Genomic DNA, 27,057 nt, shown 5'->3' with positions numbered 1-27,057 from the left:
AACAGTCATTGCTTATTACATAGCAAGAAGTTTTGAATCAGGATGATAACATGTATTGCCTAACTTAAAAGACCCCAATCCTGTTTCAAAACAGGAATGCGGTCTTTTAAAGAGAACCCGAGGTGGGTTTGAAGAATATTATCTGCATACAGAGGCTGGATCTGCCTATACAGCCCAGCCTCTGTTGCTATCCCAAACCCCCGTAAGGTCCCCCTGCACTCTGCAATCCCTCATAAATCACAGCCACGCTGCTGACAAACAGCTTGTCAGAGCTGGCTGTGTTTATCTCTATAGTGTCAGTCTGCTGCTCTCCCCGCCTCCTGCAGAACTCCAGTCCCCGCCTGCATCCCTTCCCTCCCTGCTGATTGGAGGGAAGGGACGGGGGCAGGGACTGGAGCTATGCAGGAGGCGGAGGAGCAGCTGAGACTGACACTACAGATGTAAACACAGCCTCACAGCACGGCTGCGATTTATGAGGGATTGCAGAGTGCAGGGGGACCTTAGTGGGGTTTGGCATAGCAACAGAGGCTGGGCTGTATAGGCAGATCCAGCCTCTGTATGCAGATAACATTCTTTAAACACACCTCGGGTTCTCTTTAAGTTAGCCAATAAATGGTATCATCCTGATGCAAAACTTCCTGCTTTTACTTCAGGCTAACGCGGTACAATACTCTACTGCTCATTACACAGGGATGGAATTCACTATGGCATGGGTTTGCAAGCAGTGAAATTCCATCCCAAAATGCCCAGCATGACCTCTGACCTGGAGAAAAGATGCCACAGCTAATTCCATCTCTACTTATTAGTCTTTGTTTTCAGCCAACATTACTGTTTTACAGCTGTTTGTTTCTGATGCAACTGTCTAGCTACCCACAGAGCACCAGCCACCAAAATCTGTAGCTGCTACATATTTCTTCTATATGTGAGCCATGTGACACAGCCTTGTCGAAAAAAGTGTACAAATCGGCTCTATAATAATCCTGTGTATTGGTGTTTTATTTAAGGTCTCACCTTGTTTCCTGAATGGGATGAAGAATCTGAGGTTGTATTTCCATCTGTCTGGGGTTCTCAGGAATCAAGGCAAAAAGGAAGAAGCTCTGGGGAACTAGAAACACATGAAACCTACAAATATCAAAGTAATGAAAACTTGTCTCTACCAAATAATCAGGCCGTCAGCTCACGGGAAGTACGTTCTGTGTCATCTTCACTTACTCCAACCTACCTTCAACACCAAATGGACCAGGAAGATGAGCAGAATTATGAACATGAATCTCATGAGTTTTATCATCTCTCTCCATTCTATTGGCTTTCAGGAGCGAAAAGTATACCTGCATCTCCTCCTAGTATGCCATCTCTGCTTTCAGTTTCTTCTCAGGGAAAGTCCCCCAGTTCCGCACAACAATCCGTGGATGCTACTGGAAAGATGAGAATAAAGATCTCTGCTTTTGGTAAAGATCTTTACTTGTTACTGAAGAAAGACAATCGATTTTTGGCACCAGGATTTGAGGTTGAGGAAAGAAGAAGGGACAGGACAGAGTCACTTAATGTTGGCAATACAGACAGAGACTGTTACTATAGTGGCACCGTTCTTCGTCATCGTGGCTCCTTTGCTTCCTTCAGTACATGTGGTGGACTGGTAAGTTGACTACATCAGTAAGTATAATTAAAAGGTAAAGGACAACTGTAGTGAGTGGTAAATGGAGGTTGCCATATTTATTTATTTTTAAGCAATACCAGTTACCTGGCTATCCTGCTGATCCTCAGCCTCTAATACTTTTAGCCATAGGCCCCAAGCAAGCATGCAACAGATCAGGTATTTCTGACATTTTTGTCAGATCTGACAAGATGATTAGCTGCATGCTTGTTTCTGGTGTTATTCAGACACTACTGGAGCCAAATAGACCAGAAGGGCTGCCAGGCAACTGGTATTGCTTAAAAGAAAATAAATATGGCAGCCTTCAATGTTACACCTCTTACTACAGTTGTTCTATAACAGTAAAGAGTAACTACATGTAACAAAAATTCATTACTTATTTCATGTAGGAAACTATTCAACTGGATATTTTTAAAAAAATGTGAAGAACTATACCTTTTAGTACATTTTGCTCCCAGTCTTTTTAAAACTGGAGGTAAATAGCTGATTAATGACTCCCTAGCTCCCCTCTAGTATCAAGAGGTGTCTGATTTGTTGCCTGGGACAGTATACCATTGAATCATGAAAAGGTATCCCAAATGACCATGAAGAATGCTTAAATACTGTATAAACCCTAATGGCTTTGTTACAATGACAGTTATCAGCAAGAGAAACAGTGTGAAAATAGTGGGGGGAAAAAGAATAAATAACAGAACATACTGGTAGCCAAAGCTGGTAAGATTGGAGAGAGTCAAGTAGTACTGCGCCTATACAGGTGTGCTGCAAGTTCTGTTTAAAGGGATCCCACTTCCTTAAATAGCTCCAGAGTACAATAAGTTAATAACAGACTGCGCTGAAATACTGGTTTTACTAAGACCTTTATTAGGGGTGGTGCTATGCTGATGGATGATCAGGGGTTAATTCCCTCACTGAGGGAATTAACCCCTGATCATCCATCAGCATAGCACCACCCCTAATAAAGGTCTTAGTAAAACCAGTATTTCAGCGCAGTCTGTTATTAACTTATTGTACTCTGGTAAGATTGGAGGTTGAGGTTATTATTATGAATTCCTGTTTGGGACCAATTTTGTATCAGTTGTAAAACCTATGTTTAGTTAAGTTGTCTATCTTATGAGTTTTTGATGTGTGGTCAAGCAGGTTTTTCTTTGTTGAACTTCATCTACCTAGTTGTTGTGGCCCTCTGCACTAGGTCTCTGTTGGCAAAATGTAATACTTCCTGAAGAGGAGACTACATTATAAACATTATTTAATATATTTGATATTAACATCAAATCTAATGAAAATGTATTAAAAATGAGGCCCCCTGGTCGATGTTTGATCTGTTTGATGTTTTCATGTTGACTAAGAAAGGCTTTCCTTTGTGCAACCAGAAGGGGTGGGGGGGGGGGGGCAGAAGGTGCTCTGCTGAGTTCTGATTTAATACAATGTGGGTATCAGGTAGGTGAGGAAAGGTTAGTGTTAGACCAGAGCAGAGGTTAGTGTTTGGTGTAAGATGGTGAGCCTAGTCTTAGGTATAGAAGAGGACAGGCTAGAGTGTTAGATAGAAGAGGGGAAGCTAGTTGTAGACATAGGAGAGGTAAGCTTTACATATAGGAGAAGGGAGGTATGTGTAGGACAGGGAAGGTTAGTGTTAGGTGTAGGAGAGGGCATGTTAGTGTAAAGCAGAGGAGAAGCCACTGCTCTTCTGATGGGTGTTTCTCCCTGCCACTAACAGCAGCCCCCTGTTGAATCAGCTGTAAGGTCAACAAGCTAATCCATAAGTATCGGAAAACAATTTGCTGTTAGGCAACAAAATATTCCAACCCTGTGTCCTCCTTTGTCCCCCCCACATTTGTCCCCAACCATGTCCTCTGTCCCAGTGTGTACTCCTTTGCCCCCCATATCCCCCTACGCCCACACTCACATTTGTCCCCCATCCATGCCCTCTATCCCAGCGTCTCCTCCTTTGTCCCCCCAGATGTTTCCGCTATTCCTGTACCCACATTTGTCCCCCATCCATGCTCTCTGTCCAAGTGTTTCCTCCTTTGTCCCACCAGATGTTTCCGCTATGCCCATACCCACATTTGTACCCCATCCATGCCCTCTGTCCCAGCGTGTACTCCTTTTTCCCCCTTCATATCCCCCTATGCCTGCACTCACATTTGTCCCCCATCCATGCCCTCTGTCCCAGCGTGTACTCTTTTGCCCCCCCCCCATATCCCCTTATGCCCGCACTCACATTTGTCCCCATCCATGCTCTCTGTCCCAGCATGTCCTCCTTTGTCCCCCCAGATTTCCCCACTATGCCTGTGCCCACATTTGTCTCCCATCCATGCTCTCTGTCCCCGCGTATACTCCTTTATCCCCCCGGATAATCCCGCTATGCCCACACTCACATTTGTCCCCCAACCATGCCCTCTGTCCCAGTGTGTACTCCTTTATCGCCCCGGATAATCCCGCTATGCCCACACTCACATTTGACCCCCAACCATGCCCTCTGCCCCAGCGTGTACTCCTTTATCCCCCCGGATAATCCCGCTATGCCCACACTCACATTTGTCCCCCAACCATGCCCTCTGTCCCAGTGTGTACTCCTTTGTCCTCCTGATATCCCCCATGCCCGCACCAACATTTGTCCCCCAACTGTGCCCTCTGTCCCAGCATGTGTACCTTCATCCCTCCAGATGTCCCGCTACACCCACACTCACATTTGTCCCCCATCCATGCCCTCTGTACCAGTGTGCCCTTCTTTTGTCCCCCGGATGTCCTCTATGCCCGCACTCACATACTGACATGAAGCAGAATGCTGCCTGCTCAGTTCCTGCTAATGCAGGCTGAATAGTAAGCCCGCTGCTCCGTACGCTCATTAAAACCGATGGTCTTGCAGGTGGGACCACGGCTCGTCATCAATTGCAGTAACTGATGATTATTGGTCCAATTTCAAACTGAATATATTTGCATAAGATTTGATGGAAGAATGTATTTTTTTCATCCAAACAAACTATATAACTATGTAACATCATAAGCCAAAATTATTAGCATTTCATTGACCATGTCTGCTGGTCTGCTGTAAGTACTGTCTGGGTAACATTACCAGTAATCACACACAGTGGTGCTCAGCAGAGCTCGAATATTCGAGTAGCTCGAATATTCGAGCTCTTTTTCAGCTATCCGAGCTCGGTATTCGAGCTCCGAATAGCTGTAGCTATTCGAATGGGCTATCCGAGTACACTCGAATAGCCCATTCACTATTCGAGCTATTCGAGCAAACGGCGCTATTCGAGCTCGGTACCGAGCTCGAATAGCGTCATAGCCCAGATTGATGTCCTTAGAGCCAATCAGAGGGCTCCCAGGCCCTCTGACGGCAGCCAATCACAGAGGGGGACCCTGGCCAGCCCCTACCCTATAAATAGCGGCCGCCATGTTCCGTTTCTCCATGCTTGCCTGAGACTTGTACAGAGAGAGAGTTGCTCCTTTGTGCTTTGGCTTAGCAAGTGCTCTATTGTGATCATTTACCTAGCGTTTTTGCTCACCTACACCTGCCATATACACCTATATTGTTGTTAGTTAGATAGACATTGTATTTTAGTTAGTAGCTTGTGTGTTACATTAGAGACAGGCAGCTGCTGCAAGCTTACAGGTTTAGGCCTCAGGGGGGCCTTGCCTCTGTGGGCAGCTGTCCTCTGTTTATTTCTCTCATCTATACCAGTATTTCTGCTGTCCTTTACTAATAGTATTGTAGTTATACTGTACTAGGAGTAGGACACTCACTGACTGTCACTGTTTATAGGCTACTAGCTAGCTCCTGCGTGTGTGCACTCACTCACTGTCTGTGTGTACACACACTCTATTTCCTTCTGATTACTGATAGATTATTGTTAGTTAGTTGTACTTACTGTTACTACTTACTCTTACTGTACTAGGAGTCTAGGACACTCAGTCAGACAGTCACTGTGTTCATAGGCTACTAGCTCCTGCGTGCGGTCACTCACTGTCTGAGTGTACACACACCACCCACACTCCATTTCCTTCTGATCGCTGATTGATTATTGTAATTAGTTAGTTCTACTTACTGTTACTACTTACTCTTACTGTACTAGGAGTCTAGGACACTCAGTCACTGTGTTCATAGGCTACTAGCTCCTGCGTGCGGTCACTCACTGTCTGAGTGTACACACACCACCCACACTCCATTTCCTTCTGATCGCTGATTGATTATTGTAATTAGTTAGTTCTACTTACTGTTACTACTTACTCTTACTGTACTAGGAGTCTAGGACACTCAGTCACTGTGTTCATAGGCTACTAGCTCCTGCGTGCGGTCACTCACTGTCTGAGTGTACACACACCACCCACACTCCATTTCCTTCTGATCGCTGATTGATTATTGTAATTAGTTAGTTCTACTTACTGTTACTACTTACTCTTACTGTACTAGGAGTCTAGGACACTCAGTCACTGTGTGTTCATAGGCTACTAGCTCCTGCGTGCGGTCACTCACTGTCTGAGTGTACACACACCACCCACACTCCATTTCCTTCTGATCGCTGATTGATTATTGTAATTAGTTAGTTCTACTTACTGTTACTACTTACTCTTACTGTACTAGGAGTCTAGGACACTCAGTCACTGTGTTCATAGGCTACTAGCTCCTGCGTGCGGTCACTCACTGTCTGAGTGTACACACACCACCCACACTCCATTTCCTTCTGATCGCTGATTGATTATTGTAATTAGTTAGTTCTACTTACTGTTACTACTTACTCTTACTGTACTAGGAGTCTAGGACACTCAGTCACTGTGTGTTCATAGGCTACTAGCTCCTGCGTGCGGTCACTCACTGTCTGAGTGTACACACACCACCCACACTCCATTTCCTTCTGATCGCTGATTGATTATTGTAATTAGTTAGTTCTACTTACTGTTACTACTTACTCTTACTGTACTAGGAGTCTAGGACACTCAGTCACTGTGTGTTCATAGGCTACTAGCTCCTGCGTGCGGTCACTCACTGTCTGAGTGTACACACACCACCCACACTCCATTTCCTTCTGATCGCTGATTGATTATTGTAATTAGTTAGTTCTACTTACTGTTACTACTTACTCTTACTGTACTAGGAGTCTAGGACACTCAGTCACTGTGTTCATAGGCTACTAGCTCCTGCGTGCGGGCACTCACTGTCTGAGTGTACACACACCACCCACACTCCATTTCCTTCTGATCGCTGATTGATTATTAGTTAGTTCTACTTACTGTTACTACTTACTCTTACTGTGCTAGGAGTCTAGGACACTCAGTCACTGTGTGTTCATAGGCTACTAGCTCCTGCGTGCGGTCACTCACTGTCTGAGTGTACACACACCACCCACACTCCATTTCCTTCTGATCGCTGATTGATTATTGTAATTAGTTAGTTCTACTTACTGTTACTACTTACTCTTACTGTACTAGGAGTCTAGGACACTCAGTCACTGTGTTCATAGGCTACTAGCTCCTGCGTGCGGGCACTCACTGTCTGAGTGTACACACACCACCCACACTCCATTTCCTTCTGATCGCTGATTGATTATTAGTTAGTTCTACTTACTGTTACTACTTACTCTTACTGTACTAGGAGTCTAGGACACTCAGTCACTGTGTTCATAGGCTACTAGCTCCTGCGTGCGGTCACTCACTGTCTGAGTGTACACACACCACCCACACTCCATTTCCTTCTGATCGCTGATTGATTATTGTAATTAGTTAGTTCTACTTACTGTTACTACTTACTCTTACTGTACTAGGAGTCTAGGACACTCAGTCACTGTGTTCATAGGCTACTAGCTCCTGCGTGCGGGCACTCACTGTCTGAGTGTACACACACCACCCACACTCCATTTCCTTCTGATCGCTGATTGATTATTAGTTAGTTCTACTTACTGTTACTACTTACTCTTACTGTACTAGGAGTCTAGGACACTCAGTCACTGTGTGTTCATAGGCTACTAGCTCCTGCGTGCGGTCACTCACTGTCTGAGTGTACACACACCACCCACACTCCATTTCCTTCTGATCGCTGATTGATTATTGTAATTAGTTAGTTCTACTTACTGTTACTACTTACTCTTACTGTACTAGGAGTCTAGGACACTCAGTCACTGTGTTCATAGGCTACTAGCTCCTGCGTGCGGGCACTCACTGTCTGAGTGTACACACACCACCCACACTCCATTTCCTTCTGATCGCTGATTGATTATTAGTTAGTTCTACTTACTGTTACTACTTACTCTTACTGTACTAGGAGTCTAGGACACTCAGTCACTGTGTGTTCATAGGCTACTAGCTCCTGCGTGCGGTCACTCACTGTCTGAGTGTACACACACCACCCACACTCCATTTCCTTCTGATCGCTGATTGATTATTGTAATTAGTTAGTTCTACTTACTGTTACTACTTACTCTTACTGTACTAGGAGTCTAGGACACTCAGTCACTGTGTTCATAGGCTACTAGCTCCTGCGTGCGGGCACTCACTGTCTGAGTGTACACACACTAAATTTACTTGTGATTACTACTGATTATTGTAACTGCTAGTTGTACTTCCTGACTGTTACTACTTACTTACTGTACTAGGGGACACTCACTCAGTCACCTCACCAACCAACCCACTCCATTAAAGTACCCCACTTTTCACCCGCCCTTTTAAAAAACTTTTGTCTATACGCCCAAAACATTGAAGATGTCTGGAAGTGGCAGCCAGCGCGGTTTGGGCAAGGGGAAGGGCAGCAAGGGAATCAGGAGGAGAGGGAGCAGCATTGTGGCAAGCCGCGGCCGCGGGCGCGCCACCATGCACAGTTCCGCAGCAGCAGCAGCAGCGTCAGTGGCTAACATTCCTCCCATAGCCACTGGCCGTGGACGCCTTGGGCGCCGCCCAGCAGGAGCATCTGCAACTCACGCTGCAGAGACACAGCAGCAGCAGCGTGTAGCACCTGCTCCCATTTTCCTCCAGCCGGGTCGGAAACGTCCCATTGAGGAAAAGGATGCAGACACTGTGGTGCAACTCATGACGGAGGATGAGCAGCCCGCCATCAGCTCTGCATCCGAGGCCTCCACCCTCACCACCACCACCACCCCTGTTCACAGCAGCCGCCCAGCAGGGTCTGGGGAGGAGGCCAGTTCACCGTCACTCGCCGACCTGTCATTCAGCAGTCTTTTGACCCCAGGCATCATGAGTAAATTGTCTGCTGTTGTTGGCGATCTTGAGGAGGAGATGCTGATGGGCACTTTGGGGGATGAGGGATTGGACAGCAAGACTGTGGCGACAGTCAAGCAGCCCATCCATGCATCAGGAGAGGAGTTTGGGGGGTCCTCATCCCAGCAGGACATGTTTCAGGAGGGGGAGGATGATGATGACCCGGTGACAGACAGAGACTGGGTGCCACCACCTCCAGGGGATGTCGTCCTCAGCAGCTCTGAGGAGGAGGAGGAGGATGCGCTTGTGGGCCTTGCAAGGAGGCGCATCATTGCAAGCATTGGCAGCGTCCCACACCCTGCTGGTGTCTCAGGCTCAGCAGCAGCAGCATCAGCCAGTACCACCACCAGCCGCACCCAAGCCCCCCCCCCAACCACCACAGGGAGACAGGCAGCAGCGCTTCCATGCCGTAGGGGGATGTTTCTGTCACCAATCTGGCGCTTTTTCACCATGCCCACTGTGTACAGCAAGTACGCCACTTGCAACCACTGTCAGCGGAAGTTGAGCAGAGGTGCAGACCCCTTAAAGTTCAGCACCAGCTCGCTCATCAACCACCTTGCGGCTAAACATTTCCACCAGCATGAGGAGTTCCAGAGGCTGAAGGCATCTGGTGCTGGCAGTGGCACCACACCCATCACTGCACAGCCTTCAGCAGCAGCAGCAGCAACAGCAGCCACCCGCCCTCCTGCTCCTCCAGCAGCACCAGCAGGAGTGCGGAAACGCACTGCTCCTCCCCCCTCTGCAACTCCTGCCGCCGACACTGAGGCCTGTTCTGGCAGCCAGTCCTCAGTGGCCTCCTCTGCTGTGTCTGCTGATTCCCGTGTCAGCAAAAGGCCACGCCAGAGCCTTTTGAGCGAGTCCTTCCAGGGGGTGGTTAGGGCTCTGCCTCCCAGCAGCCGTCGCGTGCGGCAGCTGAACGGCTTGCTGGCACGGGCCATGTGCTCCCAACTCCTGCCGTACACGCTCGTGCAGGAGGGGAGCGACATTCGTGCGCTGCTTGCTTGCGCAGCCCCAGACTGGCAGCTCCCCAGCAGACACTTTTTCTCCCGCAAGGCCATTCCTGCACTGCACCGCTTTGTGATGGCCAATGTGGAGCGAGGGCTGGAGCACGCGGTTGGTGAAAGGGTCCACGTCACCATGGACTCCTGGAGCAGCCGCTTCGGGACAGGCCGCTACCTGTCCTTCACTGTCCACTGGGTCAGCTTGGTGGAAGGGGGTGAGGATGGGAGAGCAGCAGCGGGCACAGCAGCAGCAGCAACACAGTGGGTGGTGCCACCCCGCAGGGTCAGGGGAACTGCAGCAGGTTCCTCCGATCCTCTGCCATCCTCCGGCACACCTGGCCAAACCCCCCGCCTCAGCAGCAGCGTGAAGGCCCGCCACTGCCAAGCGCTGCTGCACTTGGTCAGCCTTGGGAAGACCAAGCTGACGGCAACCCATGTGTTGGCCAAACTCCAGGAGCAGGAGAGGATTTGGCTGACCCCCAGAGGCCTCAGAGTCGGAGAGGTGGTGGCCGACAATGGGGCCAATCTGGTTGCCGCAATACACAGGGGAAACCTGACCCACATCCCCTGTCTTGCCCACGTGCTGAACCTGGTGGTGCAGAAGTTCCTGCGCACCTACCAGGGGATGGGCGAACTGCTGGAAACGGCAAGGAATGTTGTGCGTCACTTCCGGCGCTCGGCTGCAGCCTGTGCGAGCCTGGAAGACGTGCAAAAGGAGCTGGATCTGCCACGCCATCGGCTGATCCTTGACGTTCCGACTCGCTGGAACTCCACCCTGGCGATGTTGGAGCGTCTGGTTGAACAGAGGCACGCTGTCAAACAGTACCTTGCCCTGGCCACTGTTTCCGCAGCTCTGAGAAGGGACAAGACCAGCAACTTCCCGTCCATCGTCCCCGATGATGACTGGAGGCACATGCAGCAGGTGTGCTTAGTGCTGGCTCCCTTCCTGCAGGCCACAAACATGGTGAGCAGGGACCATGCTATGGTCTGCGAGTGGGTGCCCCTGGTTTCTCTGCTGAACAGGGCCCTCGATGCTTTGCTGGAACAGGGAGCGGCAGCCTTGGACCAGCAGGAGCGGCAACCAGCTGCGCAGTCCACCTCTGAGGGGGAGGAGGAGGAGGACTTGGTGGAGGTCCCTGACCTGGCTGCTGATGAGGGGGATCAGCACAGCGCAGCTGAGTTGGTGCGGGGGTGGAGAGAGGATGAGGCGGCAGAGGAGGAGGATGAGGACAGCACTGACGTCGATGTGCCAGCAGACGTGGCCCGCCTCTTCCCAATGGCAGCGCACATGCTGACGTGCCTGCGCAGGGACCCCAGGGTGATCCAGATGAAGCAGAGGGAGGACATCTGGATCAGCATGATGTTGGACCCACGCCTCAAGGGGAAGTTGAGCCAGTTCCTGCCGCCTGCAGGAGGAGACCCAGCGCAACAAATAAGGAGCTTGCAGCAGGCCCTTGTTGAGCGCTTGGAGGAAGCCTTCCCCCAGCCTTCCACCCCCACTGTCCAGCAGCCAGCACAGAGGCAGCAGCAGGTGCCTGCATCCAGCAGCAGCAAGCGCCCCACAGACCTGCTGTCTCTCAGCCACGAGCTCTACAGGACTGTAGAGGCTCCGGCAGCAGTGACTAGAGAGGAGATGCATGCAGCAGCATCCTCCTCCGGTCACAGCCAGCGCCTGACCCGCATGGTGGCTGACTACATGGGGTCGTACAGCGGGCTTGACAGCGATGCCCCTGTTGATCCCATGGAGTATTGGGTCAAGCGCATGGAGATCTGGAGCGAGCTGGCGCAGTACGCCCTGGAAGTGCTGTCCTGCCCCCCTTCCAGCGTGCTGTCCGAGCGCTGCTTCAGTGCAGCTGGTGGCGTGGTCACCGAGAAACGCTTACGTCTGTCTCACAAGTCTGTGGACAGACTGACGTTTCTCAAGATGAACCAGGCGTGGGTGGAAGGCGAGTTCCTGGCCCCTGTTGTCGGCGAGAGGGGGACATGAACTGGCTGCCGGAACCATCGTTAATGTGCCTTACCACCCTTTACCACCTCCTGGCTCCTGCTCACTAAGCCAGCCTGGTTCACTTTGACTATTACGTCGCCTGCAGCCACACATTTTACACCTACAGTGGGCTGCTGTGTACTGCCCTTCTGCTGTCTGTCTGTGTTTCCCACTGCCAGGGTACACAGATGATTTACCTTCTGCTGCCACTCTGCCACCAGCTATTACGTCAAACAATAGCTATATTGGTTGCAAAACCAAAAACCAAAAAACCATAAAAAAAAAAAAAAGGTTTAATTTTTCTGAGGTGCCCGGGTTGAAAACTGTGTTGTCCCAGTTGTGTATTGGACACAATGTGGGCTGCACGACCGCTGTCTGGGACCTCCTGTTGTGTTTATTTACAGCCCTGGTATCACCGCTAGGTACCAGGGCTATTATGTCACGCTGCCTACCTGCTGCCACACTCACACTGCTCCTCCATACCTCCTCCTGCTGCTGCTGCTGCTGCTGTCTGTCTGTGTTTCCCACTGCCAGGGTAAACAGATGATTTACCTACTGCTGCCACTCTGCCACCAGCTATTACGTCAAACAATAGCTGCTCGCCTACTCCTCCATTCCTCCTCCTGCTGCTGCTGTCTGTCTGTGTTTCCCACTGCCAGGGTACACAGATGATTTACCTTCTGCTGCCACTCTGCCACCAGCTATTACGTCAAACAATAGCTATATTGGTTGCAAAACCAAAAACCAAAAAACCATAAAAAAAAAAAAAAGGTTTAATTTTTCTGAGGTGCCCGGGTTGAAAACTGTGTTGTCCCAGTTGTGTATTGGACACAATGTGGGCTGCACGACCGCTGTCTGGGACCTCCTGTTGTGTTTATTTACAGCCCTGGTATCACCGCTAGGTACCAGGGCTATTATGTCACGCTGCCTACCTGCTGCCACACTCACACTGCTCCTCCATACCTCCTCCTGCTGCTGCTGCTGCTGTCTGTCTGTGTTTCCCACTGCCAGGGTACACAGATGATTTACCTTCTGCTGCCACTCTGCCACCAGCTATTACGTCAAACAATAGCTGCTCGCCTACTCCTCCATTCCTCCTCCTGCTGCTGCTGTCTGTCTGTGTTTCCCACTGCCAGGGTACACAGATGATTTACCTTCTGCTGCCACTCTGCCACCAGCTATTACGTCAAACAATAGCTATATTGGTTGCAAAACCAAAAACCAAAAAACCATAAAAAAAAAAAAAAGGTTTAATTTTTCTGAGGTGCCCGGGTTGAAAACTGTGTTGTCCCAGTTGTGTATTGGACACAATGTGGGCTGCACGACCGCTGTCTGGGACCTCCTGTTGTGTTTATTTACAGCCCTGGTATCACCGCTAGGTACCAGGGCTATTATGTCACGCTGCCTACCTGCTGCCACACTCACACTGCTCCTCCATACCTCCTCCTGCTGCTGCTGCTGCTGTCTGTCTGTGTTTCCCACTGCCAGGGTACACAGATGATTTACCTTCTGCTGCCACTCTGCCACCAGCTATTACGTCAAACAATAGCTGCTCGCCTACTCCTCCATTCCTCCTCCTGCTGCTGCTGTCTGTCTGTGTTTCCCACTGCCAGGGTACACAGATGATTTACCTTCTGCTGCCACTCTGCCACCAGCTATTACGTCAAACAATAGCTATATTGGTTGCAAAACCAAAAACCAAAAAACCATAAAAAAAAAAAAAGGTTTAATTTTTCTGAGGTGCCCGGGTTGAAAACTGTGTTGTCCCAGTTGTGTATTGGACACAATGTGGGCTGCACGACCGCTGTCTGGGACCTCCTGTTGTGTTTATTTACAGCCCTGGTATCACCGCTAGGTACCAGGGCTATTATGTCACGCTGCCTACCTGCTGCCACACTCACACTGCTCCTCCATACCTCCTCCTGCTGCTGCTGCTGCTGTCTGTCTGTGTTTCCCACTGCCAGGGTACACAGATGATTTACCTTCTGCTGCCACTCTGCCACCAGCTATTACGTCAAACAATAGCTGCTCGCCTACTCCTCCATTCCTCCTCCTGCTGCTGCTGTCTGTCTGTGTTTCCCACTGCCAGGGTACACAGATGATTTACCTTCTGCTGCCACTCTGCCACCAGCTATTACGTCAAACAATAGCTATATTGGTTGCAAAACCAAAACCAAACAAACCATTAAAAAAAAAAAAAAGGTTTAATTTTTCTGAGGTGCCCGGGTTGAAAACTGTGTTGTCCCAGTTGTGTATTGGACACAATGTGGGCTGCACGACCGCTGTCTGGGACCTCCTGTTGTGTTTATTTACAGCCCTGGTATCACCGCTAGGTACCAGGGCTATTATGTCACGGCGAGCTGCCTGCCTCATTGACTGCCTGCTGCCACACACTCATCCTCCTCCTCCTGCTGCTGAATTTACCTCCTGCTGTCTTTGTGTTTCCACTGCCAGGGAGCACATACAATGGCGCTTCCAACATGCGTGCGCCCACCAGCTATTTGTTACGCTCAAAAATAGCTGCATTTCTTTAAAAAAAAAATTGAAAAGAGAAATACGTGAAGAAGAATAAGACTATATTGAAAAGGAAGGAGAAGAAGAAGAAGAAGAAGAAGAAGAAGAAGAAGAAGAAGAAGAAGATATAGAAGAAGAAGAAGATATAGAAGAAGACGATATAGAAGAAGAAGATATAGAAGAAGAAGATATAGAAGAAGAAGATATAGAAGAAGACGATATAGAAGAAGACGATATAGAAGAAGAAGAAGAAAGATAAAGAAGAAGAAGAAGAAAGATAAAGAAGAAGAAGAACAAGTATATACAGTAACACTACTGAACAAAATTAAGGACACAACTTCTCTTTCCACATTTTTTTTTAAAGGAACATCCCCACATAATCACTTGCTGTTGTTACTTGGAAAAAAAGAGGTTTCTTGCATCATTCACCCTCAAAACAAGTGTTGGAAGCTATTTAAGGCCAATTCGAATAGTCAGCTCGAATAGTTAGCTCGAATACCGACTCGAATAGTGAGCTCGAAGTCCGAGGTCGAATCGAATAGTAAAAATTATTCGACTCGAATATTCGAATGACCTCGAATAATTTACTATTCGAATTCGACCAAACTCGAATTTTAAAAAGGGGTATTTGAGCACCACTAATCACACATACAAGGGATATGAAAGGGGTTTAAAGTGTATCTGAGGCGATTCTCAGGTACAAAAAAGTAAATACTTACCCAAGGATCCTCCAAAGGCTTCACATGCTATCTTGCAGTCGTCCGCCGCTTCCCGAGACCCTCCTTAACATGCACTCTTGTTTTGGGCACAAGCAGCGCCCACGCAAGGTCAGCCATGCGTGGGCGCATGTGCATGTGCAGAAGCGGCTCTAGCTTACTGTGCACTTGTGCAGGTTCAGCCGCACTCAGGCAGGCACAGTATGGCCACACTTGTGCCTAAAGAGGAGAGCGGCCCCAAAGTTCCTACCAACAAGCCTTTGTCGGTAATCTTTGGGGGGATTCGTGTTCGGCGAGAGGGTCTGGAGGATGGCGAGGGAAGCCTCTATAGGATCTAGAGACTTCCCTTTTCTTAGATAAATATTTATTTTTTACATGTTTGGTGTCTTGAATTCTCTTTACCATTCTAAATGAAGAGCTTTTCAAATTCCGCTGTGTAGTAACACGAAGGACACACTGCAATTAAACAGCAGAGCATTGTCCTTAATTTGGTAATTAAACAAATCACCTTTTCAGTAAGATTTATTAGACTGTCTTTGTTTCATCAATTTTTTTTCCCCAATGATGATCCCACATATGAGGATTGTGGATGTCTAGACACATGCATTTTATACTTTCCCTTATAAATGGCACATTTGCACATGGGAAGGATGCCTGGAAAGCATCAAGATAAGGCCATGTAACTTATTCCAGAGCTTTCTGCCAAGCAGGAGGATTTCAAGACTCTTGCATCTATACTTGAATTTTTACTATGCATTTTTTTTTGTATTGCTGTTTTGTGCTCTTTTTTAATCAGCTGTGATTTGATAGATCCACCTCAGGATTATGCAAACAACTAAGTCATGTGGTCGTACTGCTTGCTGTTCCTAAAAGGTCCCAGCTGATCCCTGAAGTAAAAAAAAAAAAAAGCACAGCAGACTTGTCCCCTGGTTTATTTCTTCTACCCCTTGTGACTGATGACTGGCTTCTTCATTGGCACAAGGGGGTGAGGGGTGTGGCTAGGGTGAAAGTGAGGAGGTGCCTTCCGTTTAGTGACTAAACGGAAAGCATCTCCTCACTTTCAAACTTTAGTCACAGCAGGAAGCACTGCTGCATTGTATAGAGCCTTACCATGTCTTATGTTTACAGAAAATTGTGACTGAACAACTACTGACATTTCCAGTCGTACAGCATGTAGCAAATTGCAATGCATTATTAAGGTTTGCTGGTGCATAGAATGCAGTCAATTATTAAGGATACCCACTCCTATCCTATACAATAAAACCTAACTGTCTCTACGTACACTCCTGACCCTGTGTCCATTTGCGCTACTGCGCATGTGCCGCACAGAAATCCATTGGGACAGGAGGACAGGGCCAGGGAGCCAGGCAGGCATGTGCGCAGTGGGCGGGAGCACGTGCATGCGCACTGACATGCGGTAGTGACGGCGGCGGGACAGAGATCTAGAGCCAGTTTTTATGTAGCCCCCCTACCAGTAATGTGTAACCTAGGCTGTTTAGCTATGCAGAATTCTCCTCCTAGAGAATTCTGGGAGACCAGGTTTATGTTCTATTAGCTTTGGAACTCTCACTAAACAAACATTCTGCAGAGCCGCACCTGACTGGACTAAATATGTTGTCACCTGTGATACATTTCAGAATGTAAATCAGAGTAAGGCAAGAATTTACAATGGGCAAGCCCTGACTAAATCTTGCCTAATAAAACCCTAGGTTTCTGCGGCATCTGTGTCCTTGTGTGCCATGTAGTGTGCGCATGCAAAGACTCACAACTGTGCTCCGCACCACTGCTGACTTGTATCCTCATCCTCCCCGGGTATTTCTCTGCTTGATTTTTACCTGCATTATATTTATGGGAATATTCTAGATTTGCTTCACCAATAAATAGCAATTATTAATCTAAGGGCAGTACCAGGAGAATGTTTCCTTTTATCAAAGATGTGCAGGACCGTGGTTGTGGCCGTGCATGGGTAGGGGGGTGGTGGTTGCAGGGCTACAGCTACACGCATGCACAGTACAGCGGCACCCAAATCAACCTTAGCAAATCAAACTACCAAGCACCCGGTAATGTAATGGGCCTAAGGGCTAGTAATTTATGAATAAATATTGTAAAAAAAAAAATATTAATTATGTTATTATCAGTACAGTTCCTCTTTAACCATTTCAGCCCTCTGGTATTTTTCACCTTATGGACGAGAGGAATTTCCACATTTCAGCACTTCTCCCTTTCATTCCCCAATAACTTTATCACTACTTATCACAACAAAATGATCTATACCTTGTTTTTTGCCACCAATTAGGCTTTATTTAAGTGGTACAATATGCTAAGTAAGTATTATTTTATTCTAAATGCATTTTAATGGGCATAATAAAAAATGGAAAAAATTCATTATTTGGCCATTATACAATAGTTTTAAAATAAAACGTAAAACTGTTGATAAAAGCCACACATTTTATTTGCCCATTTGTCCTGGTTATTGTAACATTGAAATAATATCCATAGTACAATGTATAGTGACAATATTTTATTTGGAAAAAAATGTGCATTTTTTCAGTTTTACATCCATCACTAATTTTAAGCACATCATTTAATAGTAATATACCCTCTTGCCATACATATTAAAAACATGTTATTCCCTAATGTCTGTAGTTGTAATTTTACTATTTCGTCACAAGATGTCCTTGCGCATTATTTTCTATTGTGTACAAAAAGTACGCAAATAGGAAGCAATGTGTGGCTGTGTTACGTCAGAAGTGAGCATCTCATTGATGCCGGCGATCACGGGGACCCACAGGGGAGATGAATGAATTGGAACAAAGTTTCCATTCAAATAATCTAACGATCGGCGGAGGGAGCGGCGGAAACAAGCGAGCAGGAGGGAGCATGGCGGCACAATCGCTCCTACAACTGAGAATGATCACTGTTTTTTTCTTCTGTCCCCTGCCACCAATTTCCTCTGATGCCAGGGCCATTGCAAACGCGGGCTTCCAGCCGCACGATCGCACGCGCAGCCCAGAAAACTGCACAGAGCAAAACAGCTAGAGCAGCACCAGCCGTGCGGCTGAAATGGTTAAAGAGGAACTGTGACCAAGGAAGGATTGAACTTTATCCCAATCAGTAGCATATATCGTCTTTCCCACAAGAAATCTTTACCTCTTCTCAAAAGGATCATCAGGGAGCTCTGTATGGCTGATATTGTGGTGAAACACCTAGGTACTGACATCACACTGTGGGAGCCTTGTTGCATTGTGGGAAATAACAGTTGTTTCAAACTGCCAAAAAAGCAGCATCTCCTTCCACAGACATCACCTGCCAGCACTAAAGATGTCACCATGTGATAAATGTCAGAATGTAAATCAAGGAAAGATTTTACAATGAGCAAACACTGACTAAATCATTTATAAATCCCGTAATTATTGTAAAAATTAAGCACTCTTTTCATTCATTTTACTTTGAATTTTCACTGCAATTCCTCTTTAAGTGAGAAAAAGAAAAACCCTCTGGTCCCTATCAGAGTTTCCTTGTGGTGTTCCTCTAAAGCACTGCTGATTGACAACCTGAGAGTTGGAAGCCAGAGACTGAGGTTGAGAATGAGGGCAGGTTACAAGACAAGCTCACGTCAGGAAACTGGATGTCAGGCTCAGACAGAACAACACAAATAGCAGAGACACAGGAAGGAAAGAGGCAGACCTTTACCCAGTCACAGATCCAGGAAATGTTTGCAATATTTCCAAGTTTTTTTTTTTTTATATACGTTGGAACTGCCTTTCACACAGCTTTCACTCTCAAGACGTATCCTCCTCTTGTCCTCTTATATTTGGACAGATGGGAATGCCAGTGCCTGTAAGAAATAGAGAGAAAGAAGCACAACGGCCTTGATTTACTGATGCCGTGGCATGTTGCACTAACCTTCCCTGGGTTACCTGAATCTAATGAGCTGCTGGCACATGTGTGACTTGCAATGGCCCACAGGGTCTCTTTGCGAATCTTTGAACATGTTATTTTTAAGCAATCAAAACTTGACATGTTACATTTTTTTTGTTTATTATTTTTGTTATTTATATTATATATTTACAGATATTTAAACAAAAGTTGGTTAGAATTTATAAAAATGGCAGATCTTTCGGACAGGCCAAATTGTTGGTGCTCGTATGGCAGGCGCTACTGTAACAGAAACTGCCCGAATGCTTGGCATTTCAAGAGGTACTGTCTCAAAAATGACTGCCTTTGAAAGAGAAGGAAAAACGTCCTCAGCAAAGCAAAGTTGTGGCTGGAAGTCGAAGTTGTCTGAGAGAGACCGTCAGACTCTAAATCGAATTGTTAGAAAAGCTCGCTAGACCATTGCTCCTAAAATCACTGCAGAGCTGAATGAACACCTACAGAACCCAGTTTCCACAAAAACTGTTCGTCGAGAGCTGCACAAATCTGGATTCCATGGAAGAACTGCAATTAGAAAACCTCTGCTCTCAAAGACAACTGTTTCAAAGCGTTTAGACTTAGAGTGGTGTAAAAACCACCTGAATTGGTCCCTCGAGCAGTGGAAAAATGTGATTTTCTCTGATGAATCATCGTTTACCTTATTTCCGACCTCCGGCCGAGTGTACCTTTGAAGACAGCCAAAAGAAGCATTTCATCCAGACAGCATTCTCCCAACCGCAAAACATGGCGGGCGTTCTGTGATGATCTGGTGAGCTATTTTTTGGAAAGAGAATTAACAGCCGAGACTATTTAGGAATTTTGGGTGACCAAGTTCATCCTATGGTTCAAGAACTGTTTCCGGAGGGGAATGCCATCTTTCAAGATGATAATGCCCCAATTTATACAGCTAGAATTGTTAAAGAATGTAGAACATTCTAATATAGTTGAGCATCTCATCTGGCCACCACAATCCCCAGACCTCAACATTATTGAGCATTTATGGTCGTTATTAGAGATTCAAGTAGGAAGTCGATTTCCGCCGGCATCGTCTCTAAAGGAACTGGAGGGTGTTTTAAAGAGACACTGAAGTCCCATAAAAATCATCTTTTTATTTCAAAAATGTATTTAACATGATAGCACTAACTAAAACGCTGCATCCCTGCGGCTGTAATCTAACTACTGTACATCCCCCCTAACTCCCTCCCCCCCGCAAAATCTACAACTTTCTTGGTGGTGGATTTTGCTGCTGGAGGAGGCAGAGCTTTCAGCCGTAGCTCTTCCTCCTTACGCCTCAATCAGTGCACCCCTCCCCGCCCCTCTCAGGGAAGAAAGACAGAGGGGCGGGCGGAGGCGTTGATCCGGCGCTGATAGACGCATAGAGAGAGGCAGAGCTGCAGCTAAAAGCTCTGCCTCTCACAGAAGCGCTGCCCGGATTGCCCCCCAGGGAGTTTCTTGGGATTTAGTTAGATTACAGCTGTGGGGATGCGGCGTTTTAGTTATGGCTATCATGTAAAAGACATTTTTTAAATAAAAAGATAATTTTTATGCGACTTCAGAGTCTCTTTAACTAAAGAATGGGCTAAAATTCCTTTGGAAACAATTCACAATTTGTATGAATCAATATCTCAGAGAATTGAGGTTGTAATTGCCGCAACAGGTGGACCTACATCATATTAAAATATATTTTGTTGATTTTCAAGGTGTATCCATTATTTTGTCCAACCCCTGTAGTATACTAACATGATTATTATTGAATTATAAAGCACCAACATATTCTGTGGCTCTTTACAGAGTAAGACACAAACATGGGGTGCATAATAACACAGACAATGGCATACACAAAATAAAGACTTTGGTACATAATACATCTGTCATATTTTTCATTTATCATTAATGCTAACTTCACAGTGGGGCGGTTAACATTTCTCCATTACATATGCGGTGCAATGTAATGGAGAAATGTTAACCTCCCTGGCATCCAGTTTCTGCTGGATTTCTATGCAAAAAGCGATCCAATTAATTGTCATAACCTTTCCTGTAACTTACCAAAATGTGTCACACCAAACCAAATCAAAACTACATTTCAAAATTACTCCCCAAAATCTCTGATCATTTACAATTCCGAGATGCAGCGGTTCAACCTGCACTAATACGAATATAAAGGAGGTAGCCCTACATCATTTGTTCACAACATATTCCTTTTGGGTTGGGATTTGTGAACATTGGTTCATTGTACCCTCTACTTGAGAAAGGATGACACCATGGGCGTCCGCAGAAAATTTTCCAGAGGGGGGCAAAAAGTGGGGAGCAAAAAGCGGCGCGCCGCAAATTTGGGTTGGTGTCAAAAAATGGAGCTACGCCGAAAAATGGGTGTGGTCATGAACCAGAATGTGGGTGTGGTCATGGGTGGAGACAAGTTTACATGAACTAAGCAATGGTGGGACATTAGATTAGGACAGTGGTGGCGAACCTTTTGGAGGTCGAGTGTCCAAACTGCAAAGTCACTTTACTATCACTAAGTGCCAACAGCAATTTAAACTAAATACAAACGTTTTAACTCATACATGAACATTATGGAAAATTAAGTTGAAAATAAACTGTGAAGATAAACAATTTCATCCATTGTATTCATTTTTTTTAGAACCTCCCAGTTTCATTTTCTGTTTTAAAAAGCGGAAAAAGTAGGTTTAATGCTATTGTCTCATATGATGATGATTCAGCTTTTTCCATAGTCTCGCAGTTAGCAATCATGTGACCCCCAACAAGACAAATTCATCAATCATGAGGCCCCCCCCCCTATCAAGACAAATTCAGCAATCATGAGGCCCCCAACATGACTAACTCAGCAATCATGAGGCCCCCAACAAGACAAATTCAGCAATCATGAGGCCCCCAACAAGACAAATTCAGCAATCATGAGGCCCCCAACAAGACAAATTCAGCAATCTTGAGGCCTCCAACAAATCACGAGGCCCCCAACAAGACAAAGTCAGTAACCATGAGGCCCGCAACAAGACAAATTCAGCAGTCATGAGGCACATAAATAGACAGCTTTTCACATAAATAGGCAGAATGCCCCCTTAATATGTAGACACCTCTCACCTGGCAGCAGTTCCCCAAAATACACTCAATCTGACAGCAGTGGTTCCCCAAAAATAGGTAGCCCCAGGTCTATAGGTGTCCCCAGAATAGGTGGCCAGCGGTATAGATGTCCCCAGAACTGGTAGCCAGGGGTAGAGATGTCCCCAGAACAGGTAGCCAGGGGTATATGTGCCCAGTATATGTAGGCAGGGGTATATGTGCCCAGTATATGTAGGCAGGGGTATATGTCCCCAGTATATGTAGGCAGGGGTATATGTCCCCAGTATATCTAGGCAGGGGTATATGTCCCAGTATATGTAGGCAGGGGTATATGTCCCAGTATATGTAGGGAGGGGTATATGTCCCAGTATATGTAGCCAGGGGGATATGTCCCAGTATATGTAGCCAGGGGGATATGTCCCAGTGTATGTAGGCAGGCGTATATGTCCCAGTATATGTAGGCAGGGGGTATATGTCCCAGTTTATGTAGGCAGGGGTATATGTCCCAGTATATGTAGCCAGGGGGATATGTCCCAGTATATGTAGCCAGGGGGATATGTCCCAGTATATGTAGGCAGGTGTATATGTCCTAGTATATGTAGGCAGGGGGTATATGCCCCAGTATATGTAGGCAGGGGTATATGTCCCAGTATATGTAGCCAGGGGGATATGTCCCAGTATATGTAGGCAGGGGTATATGTCCCAGTATATGTAGGCAGGGGTATATATCCCAGTATATGTAGGCAGGGGGTATATGTCCCAGTATATGTAGGCAGGGGTATATGTCCCAGTATATGTAGGCAGGGGTATATGTCCCAGTATATGTAGGCAGGGGTATATGTCCCAGTATATGTAGGCAGGGGGTATATGTCCCAGTATATGTAGGCAGGGGGTATATGTCCCAGTATATGTAGCCAGGGGGATATGTCCCAGTATATGTAGCCAGGGGGATATGTCCCAGTATATGTAGGCAGGTGTATATTTCCCAGTATATGTAGGCAGGGGGTATATGCCCAGTATATGTAGGCAGGGGTATATGTCCCAGTATATGTAGCCAGGGGGATATGTCCCAGTATATGTAGGCAGGGGTATATGTCCCAGTATATGCAGGCAGGGGTATATGTCCCAGTATATGTAGGCAGGGGTATATGTCCCAGTATATGTAGGCAGGGGTATATGTCCCAGTATATGTAGGCAGGGGTATATGTCCCAGTATATGTAGGCAGGGGGTATATGTCCCAGTATATGTAGGCAGGGGGTATATGTCCCAGTATATGTAGCCAGGGGGATATGTCCCAGTATATGTAGCCAGGGGGATATGTCCCAGTATATGTAGGCAGGGGTATATGTCCCAGTATATGTAGGCAGGGGTATATGTCCCAGTATATGTAGGCAGGGGTATATGTCCCAGTATATGTAGGCAGGGGTATATGTCCCAGTATATGTAGCCAGGGGGATATGTCCCAGTATATGTAGCCAGGGGGATATGTCCCAGTATATGTAGCCAGGGGGATATGTCCCAGTGTATGTAGGCAGGCGTATATGTCCCAGTATATGTAGGCAGGGGGTATATGTCCCAGTTTATGTAGGCAGGGGTATATGTCCCAGTATATGTAGCCAGGGGGATATGTCCCAGTATATGTAGCCAGGGGGATATGTCCCAGTATATGTAGGCAGGTGTATATGTCCTAGTATATGTAGGCAGGGGGTATATGCCCCAGTATATGTAGGCAGGGGTATATGTCCCAGTATATGTAGCCAGGGGGATATGTCCCAGTATATGTAGGCAGGGGTATATGTCCCAGTATATGTAGGCAGGGGTATATATCCCAGTATATGTAGGCAGGGGGTATATGTCCCAGTATATGTAGGCAGGGGTATATGTCCCAGTATATGTAGGCAGGGGTATATGTCCCAGTATATGTAGGCAGGGGTATATGTCCCAGTATATGTAGGCAGGGGGTATATGTCCCAGTATATGTAGGCAGGGGGTATATGTCCCAGTATATGTAGCCAGGGGGATATGTCCCAGTATATGTAGCCAGGGGGATATGTCCCAGTATATGTAGGCAGGTGTATATTTCCCAGTATATGTAGGCAGGGGGTATATGCCCAGTATATGTAGGCAGGGGTATATGTCCCAGTATATGTAGCCAGGGGGATATGTCCCAGTATATGTAGGCAGGGGTATATGTCCCAGTATATGCAGGCAGGGGTATATGTCCCAGTATATGTAGGCAGGGGTATATGTCCCAGTATATGTAGGCAGGGGTATATGTCCCAGTATATGTAGGCAGGGGTATATGTCCCAGTATATGTAGGCAGGGGGTATATGTCCCAGTATATGTAGGCAGGGGGTATATGTCCCAGTATATGTAGCCAGGGGGATATGTCCCAGTATATGTAGCCAGGGGGATATGTCCCAGTATATGTAGGCAGGTGTATATGTCCCAGTATATGAAGGCAGGGGGTATATGTCCCAGTATATGTAGGCAGGGGTATATGTCCCAGTATATGTAGCCAGGGGGATATGTCCCAGTATATGTAGGCAGGGGTATATGTCCCAGTATATGTAGGCAGGGGTATATGTCCCAGTATATGTAGGCAGGGGGTATATGTCCCAGTATATGTAGGCAGGAGGTATATGTCCCAGTATATGTAGGCAGGGGTATATGTCCCAGTATATGTAGACAGGGGGTATATGTCCCAGTATATGTAGGCAGGGGTATATGTCCCAGTATATGTAGGCAGGGGGTACATGTCCCAGTATATGTAGCCAGGGGGATATGTCCCAGTATATGTAGGCAGGTGTATATGTCCCAGTATATGTAGGCAGGGGGTAAATGTCCCAGTATATGTAGGCAGGGATATATGTCCCAGTATATGTAGGCAGGGGGATATGTCCCAGTATATGTAGGCAGGGGGTACATGTCCCAGTATATGTAGCCAGGGGGATATGTCCCAGTATATGTAGGCAGGTGTATATGTCCCAGTATATGTAGGCAGGGGGTATATGTCCCAGTATATGTAGGCAGGGGTATATGTCCCAGTATATGTAGGCAGGGGTATATGTCCCAGTATATGTAGCCAGGGGGATATGTCCCCAGAAAAAGTGGCTATGTGTGCAGGAGGAGGGGAGCAGCGCAGAGAAGAGGGAGAGCTATGGGCACTCACCTTAGGGGGCTCCCCCTCCCTCTCTCGCTCTCCCCTCCGAAGTCCGGAATGAAGTGTGCAGCGGCTCGCAGCGGGCGGAACTTACCTCCTCTCGTCGCACGCGCCGGATGGATTAGCCGCTACTCTGGTCTGATCCAGACCAGAGTGCGGCACCAGAACTTCCGGCGCAGGAGCGAGAGGAGGTAAGTTACACCCGCTGCCAGCCGCTGCACACTTCATGCCGGAGGGAACAGCGAGGGAGAGAGAGCCCCCTAAGGTGAGGGAAGGGGGGGGGGGGAGACGTCCGCCCTTCCCCACTGTGCCCATAGCTCTCTATCTTCTCTGCGCTGTTCCCCTCCTGCTGGCTGCACGGGCACGCGGCCAGGGGGGGACAGCGGGCGGCCAGGCTCGGGCAGATGCCCGGTTTTGCCGTATGTGCGGACGCCCATGGATGACACTTTTGTCCTTACCCTGCTGCCATGTAAATAAACATTGCTGGCTGGATATGCCCCTGTTGGCTGCAGCCTGAGCAATACTTATTATAATTTGAGCTATATTTACAATGGTCCTACTGCTGTTTATTCACTGTTTAGATGTGATATGATGTCGATATCTGTTTTACACGCACTCTTCCTTCAATGTCTATGTGGTGAAGGGGGACGGGACAATTTGCAAGCAAAGTAGTACTTATAGTATAATAGTTTGAGCATAGCTGTAAAGCTGTCTTTTATTCCATATCTGTTCTTCTAGATTTGTGCCCAGATTTGATTTTATTACCATCACTTTTAAAATCACAACCTGGGAATGTCAGGTGATCGTATGACTGGAGCTTGCAAATTAGAAGTCACTTGCAGGATAATCAAGCATTTGAGCTTGACCAGAATGTCTTGGTTCCCTTAATTGGAAACAGTTTGCTCGTACTTGTAATGTATTATAGCATGGATTGACCAGTGGAAGGGAGGACAGACAGTTGAAGCTGACACATGAGTACTATGAATATGTTTGGATTTAACAGCTGCTTTTACTTTTGAAAGGGAGGGACTGTGGCAATGACATTCCACTGAACTGTGTTACAGCTGTAATGTCAAATCTCCAGGATTGCTAAAATTAGTTCATTTTCCTTAAAAGTTTTCCCACATCTACCAAACACCAACACCTGCACAGCTTTATAGAAACTAAAGCAAAGACATTTAATGAACTAGTAGGATCAATGTTAGAAACATACAAAATGAGGATCCCATCCATTACAGAAATGAAAAGCTCATTCAAGCCACGGTTTATGCCACTGCACCTGCTTGTTCGGCTGTCACGCTGACAGCAGAGCTTCCATATCTCAGTCGGGAGCCAATTTTATTGGCTCCTGACCCTGTGACTACTGTGAGCCAATCACAGTAATCCCTCTGCAAAATAGGAAAGGGACAGCTCTGGTCCTTAAAGGGCCAGAGCCGTCTAGTACACAAGTGGTTAAATAGCAACTTGCCTATATGTACCCATTGGGCATGCCACACAACACATTAAGCCAATAATGTAGAAAGAGGGCTGTAAAGCCTGTGTAACGATCTGCAGGTGATTTCCAGGTAGTGCACACCACGTGTGCTGAAGCAGAAGGAAATCGCCACATTCACAGAAGCAAAGTACCCAGTATAGATCTGTAGAGGAGAATTCCAACCAGCAGATGGAGCTGTGGAGTACAGAGGGATAAGTCCTCTGTACAGCCACAGATGCCAGATTGAAATTGTACGATTAAGCAAGACTGGGCAACAAAGTAGCAACTCAGAAGAAAGCAAGAACAGAGACAGACTATGTGAATGTCTACCAATCTAG

The 27,057-nt window shown here is 46.9% G+C and overlaps 1 protein-coding gene across 1 annotated transcript in view; it reads left to right on the top strand.

The window, feature by feature from the left end:
• Positions 1–709: 709 nt before the first annotated feature.
• ADAMTS19 (ADAM metallopeptidase with thrombospondin type 1 motif 19) overlaps positions 710–27,057 on the top strand; it is a 245,618-nt gene continuing 219,270 nt past the window's right edge. The window contains exons 1-2 of the mRNA XM_068256553.1: positions 710–713; positions 1,005–1,636. Coding sequence (XP_068112654.1) covers positions 710–713; positions 1,005–1,636 — 636 coding nt within the window. The remainder of the gene's footprint in view (positions 714–1,004; positions 1,637–27,057) is intronic.

Source organism: Hyperolius riggenbachi, chromosome 1 (assembly GCF_040937935.1).
Source record: "Hyperolius riggenbachi isolate aHypRig1 chromosome 1, aHypRig1.pri, whole genome shotgun sequence".
Taxonomy (NCBI): domain Eukaryota; kingdom Metazoa; phylum Chordata; class Amphibia; order Anura; family Hyperoliidae; genus Hyperolius; species Hyperolius riggenbachi.
Note: the sequence above shows the minus strand (reverse complement) of the source record. Positions and strands in the feature narration are given on the sequence as shown.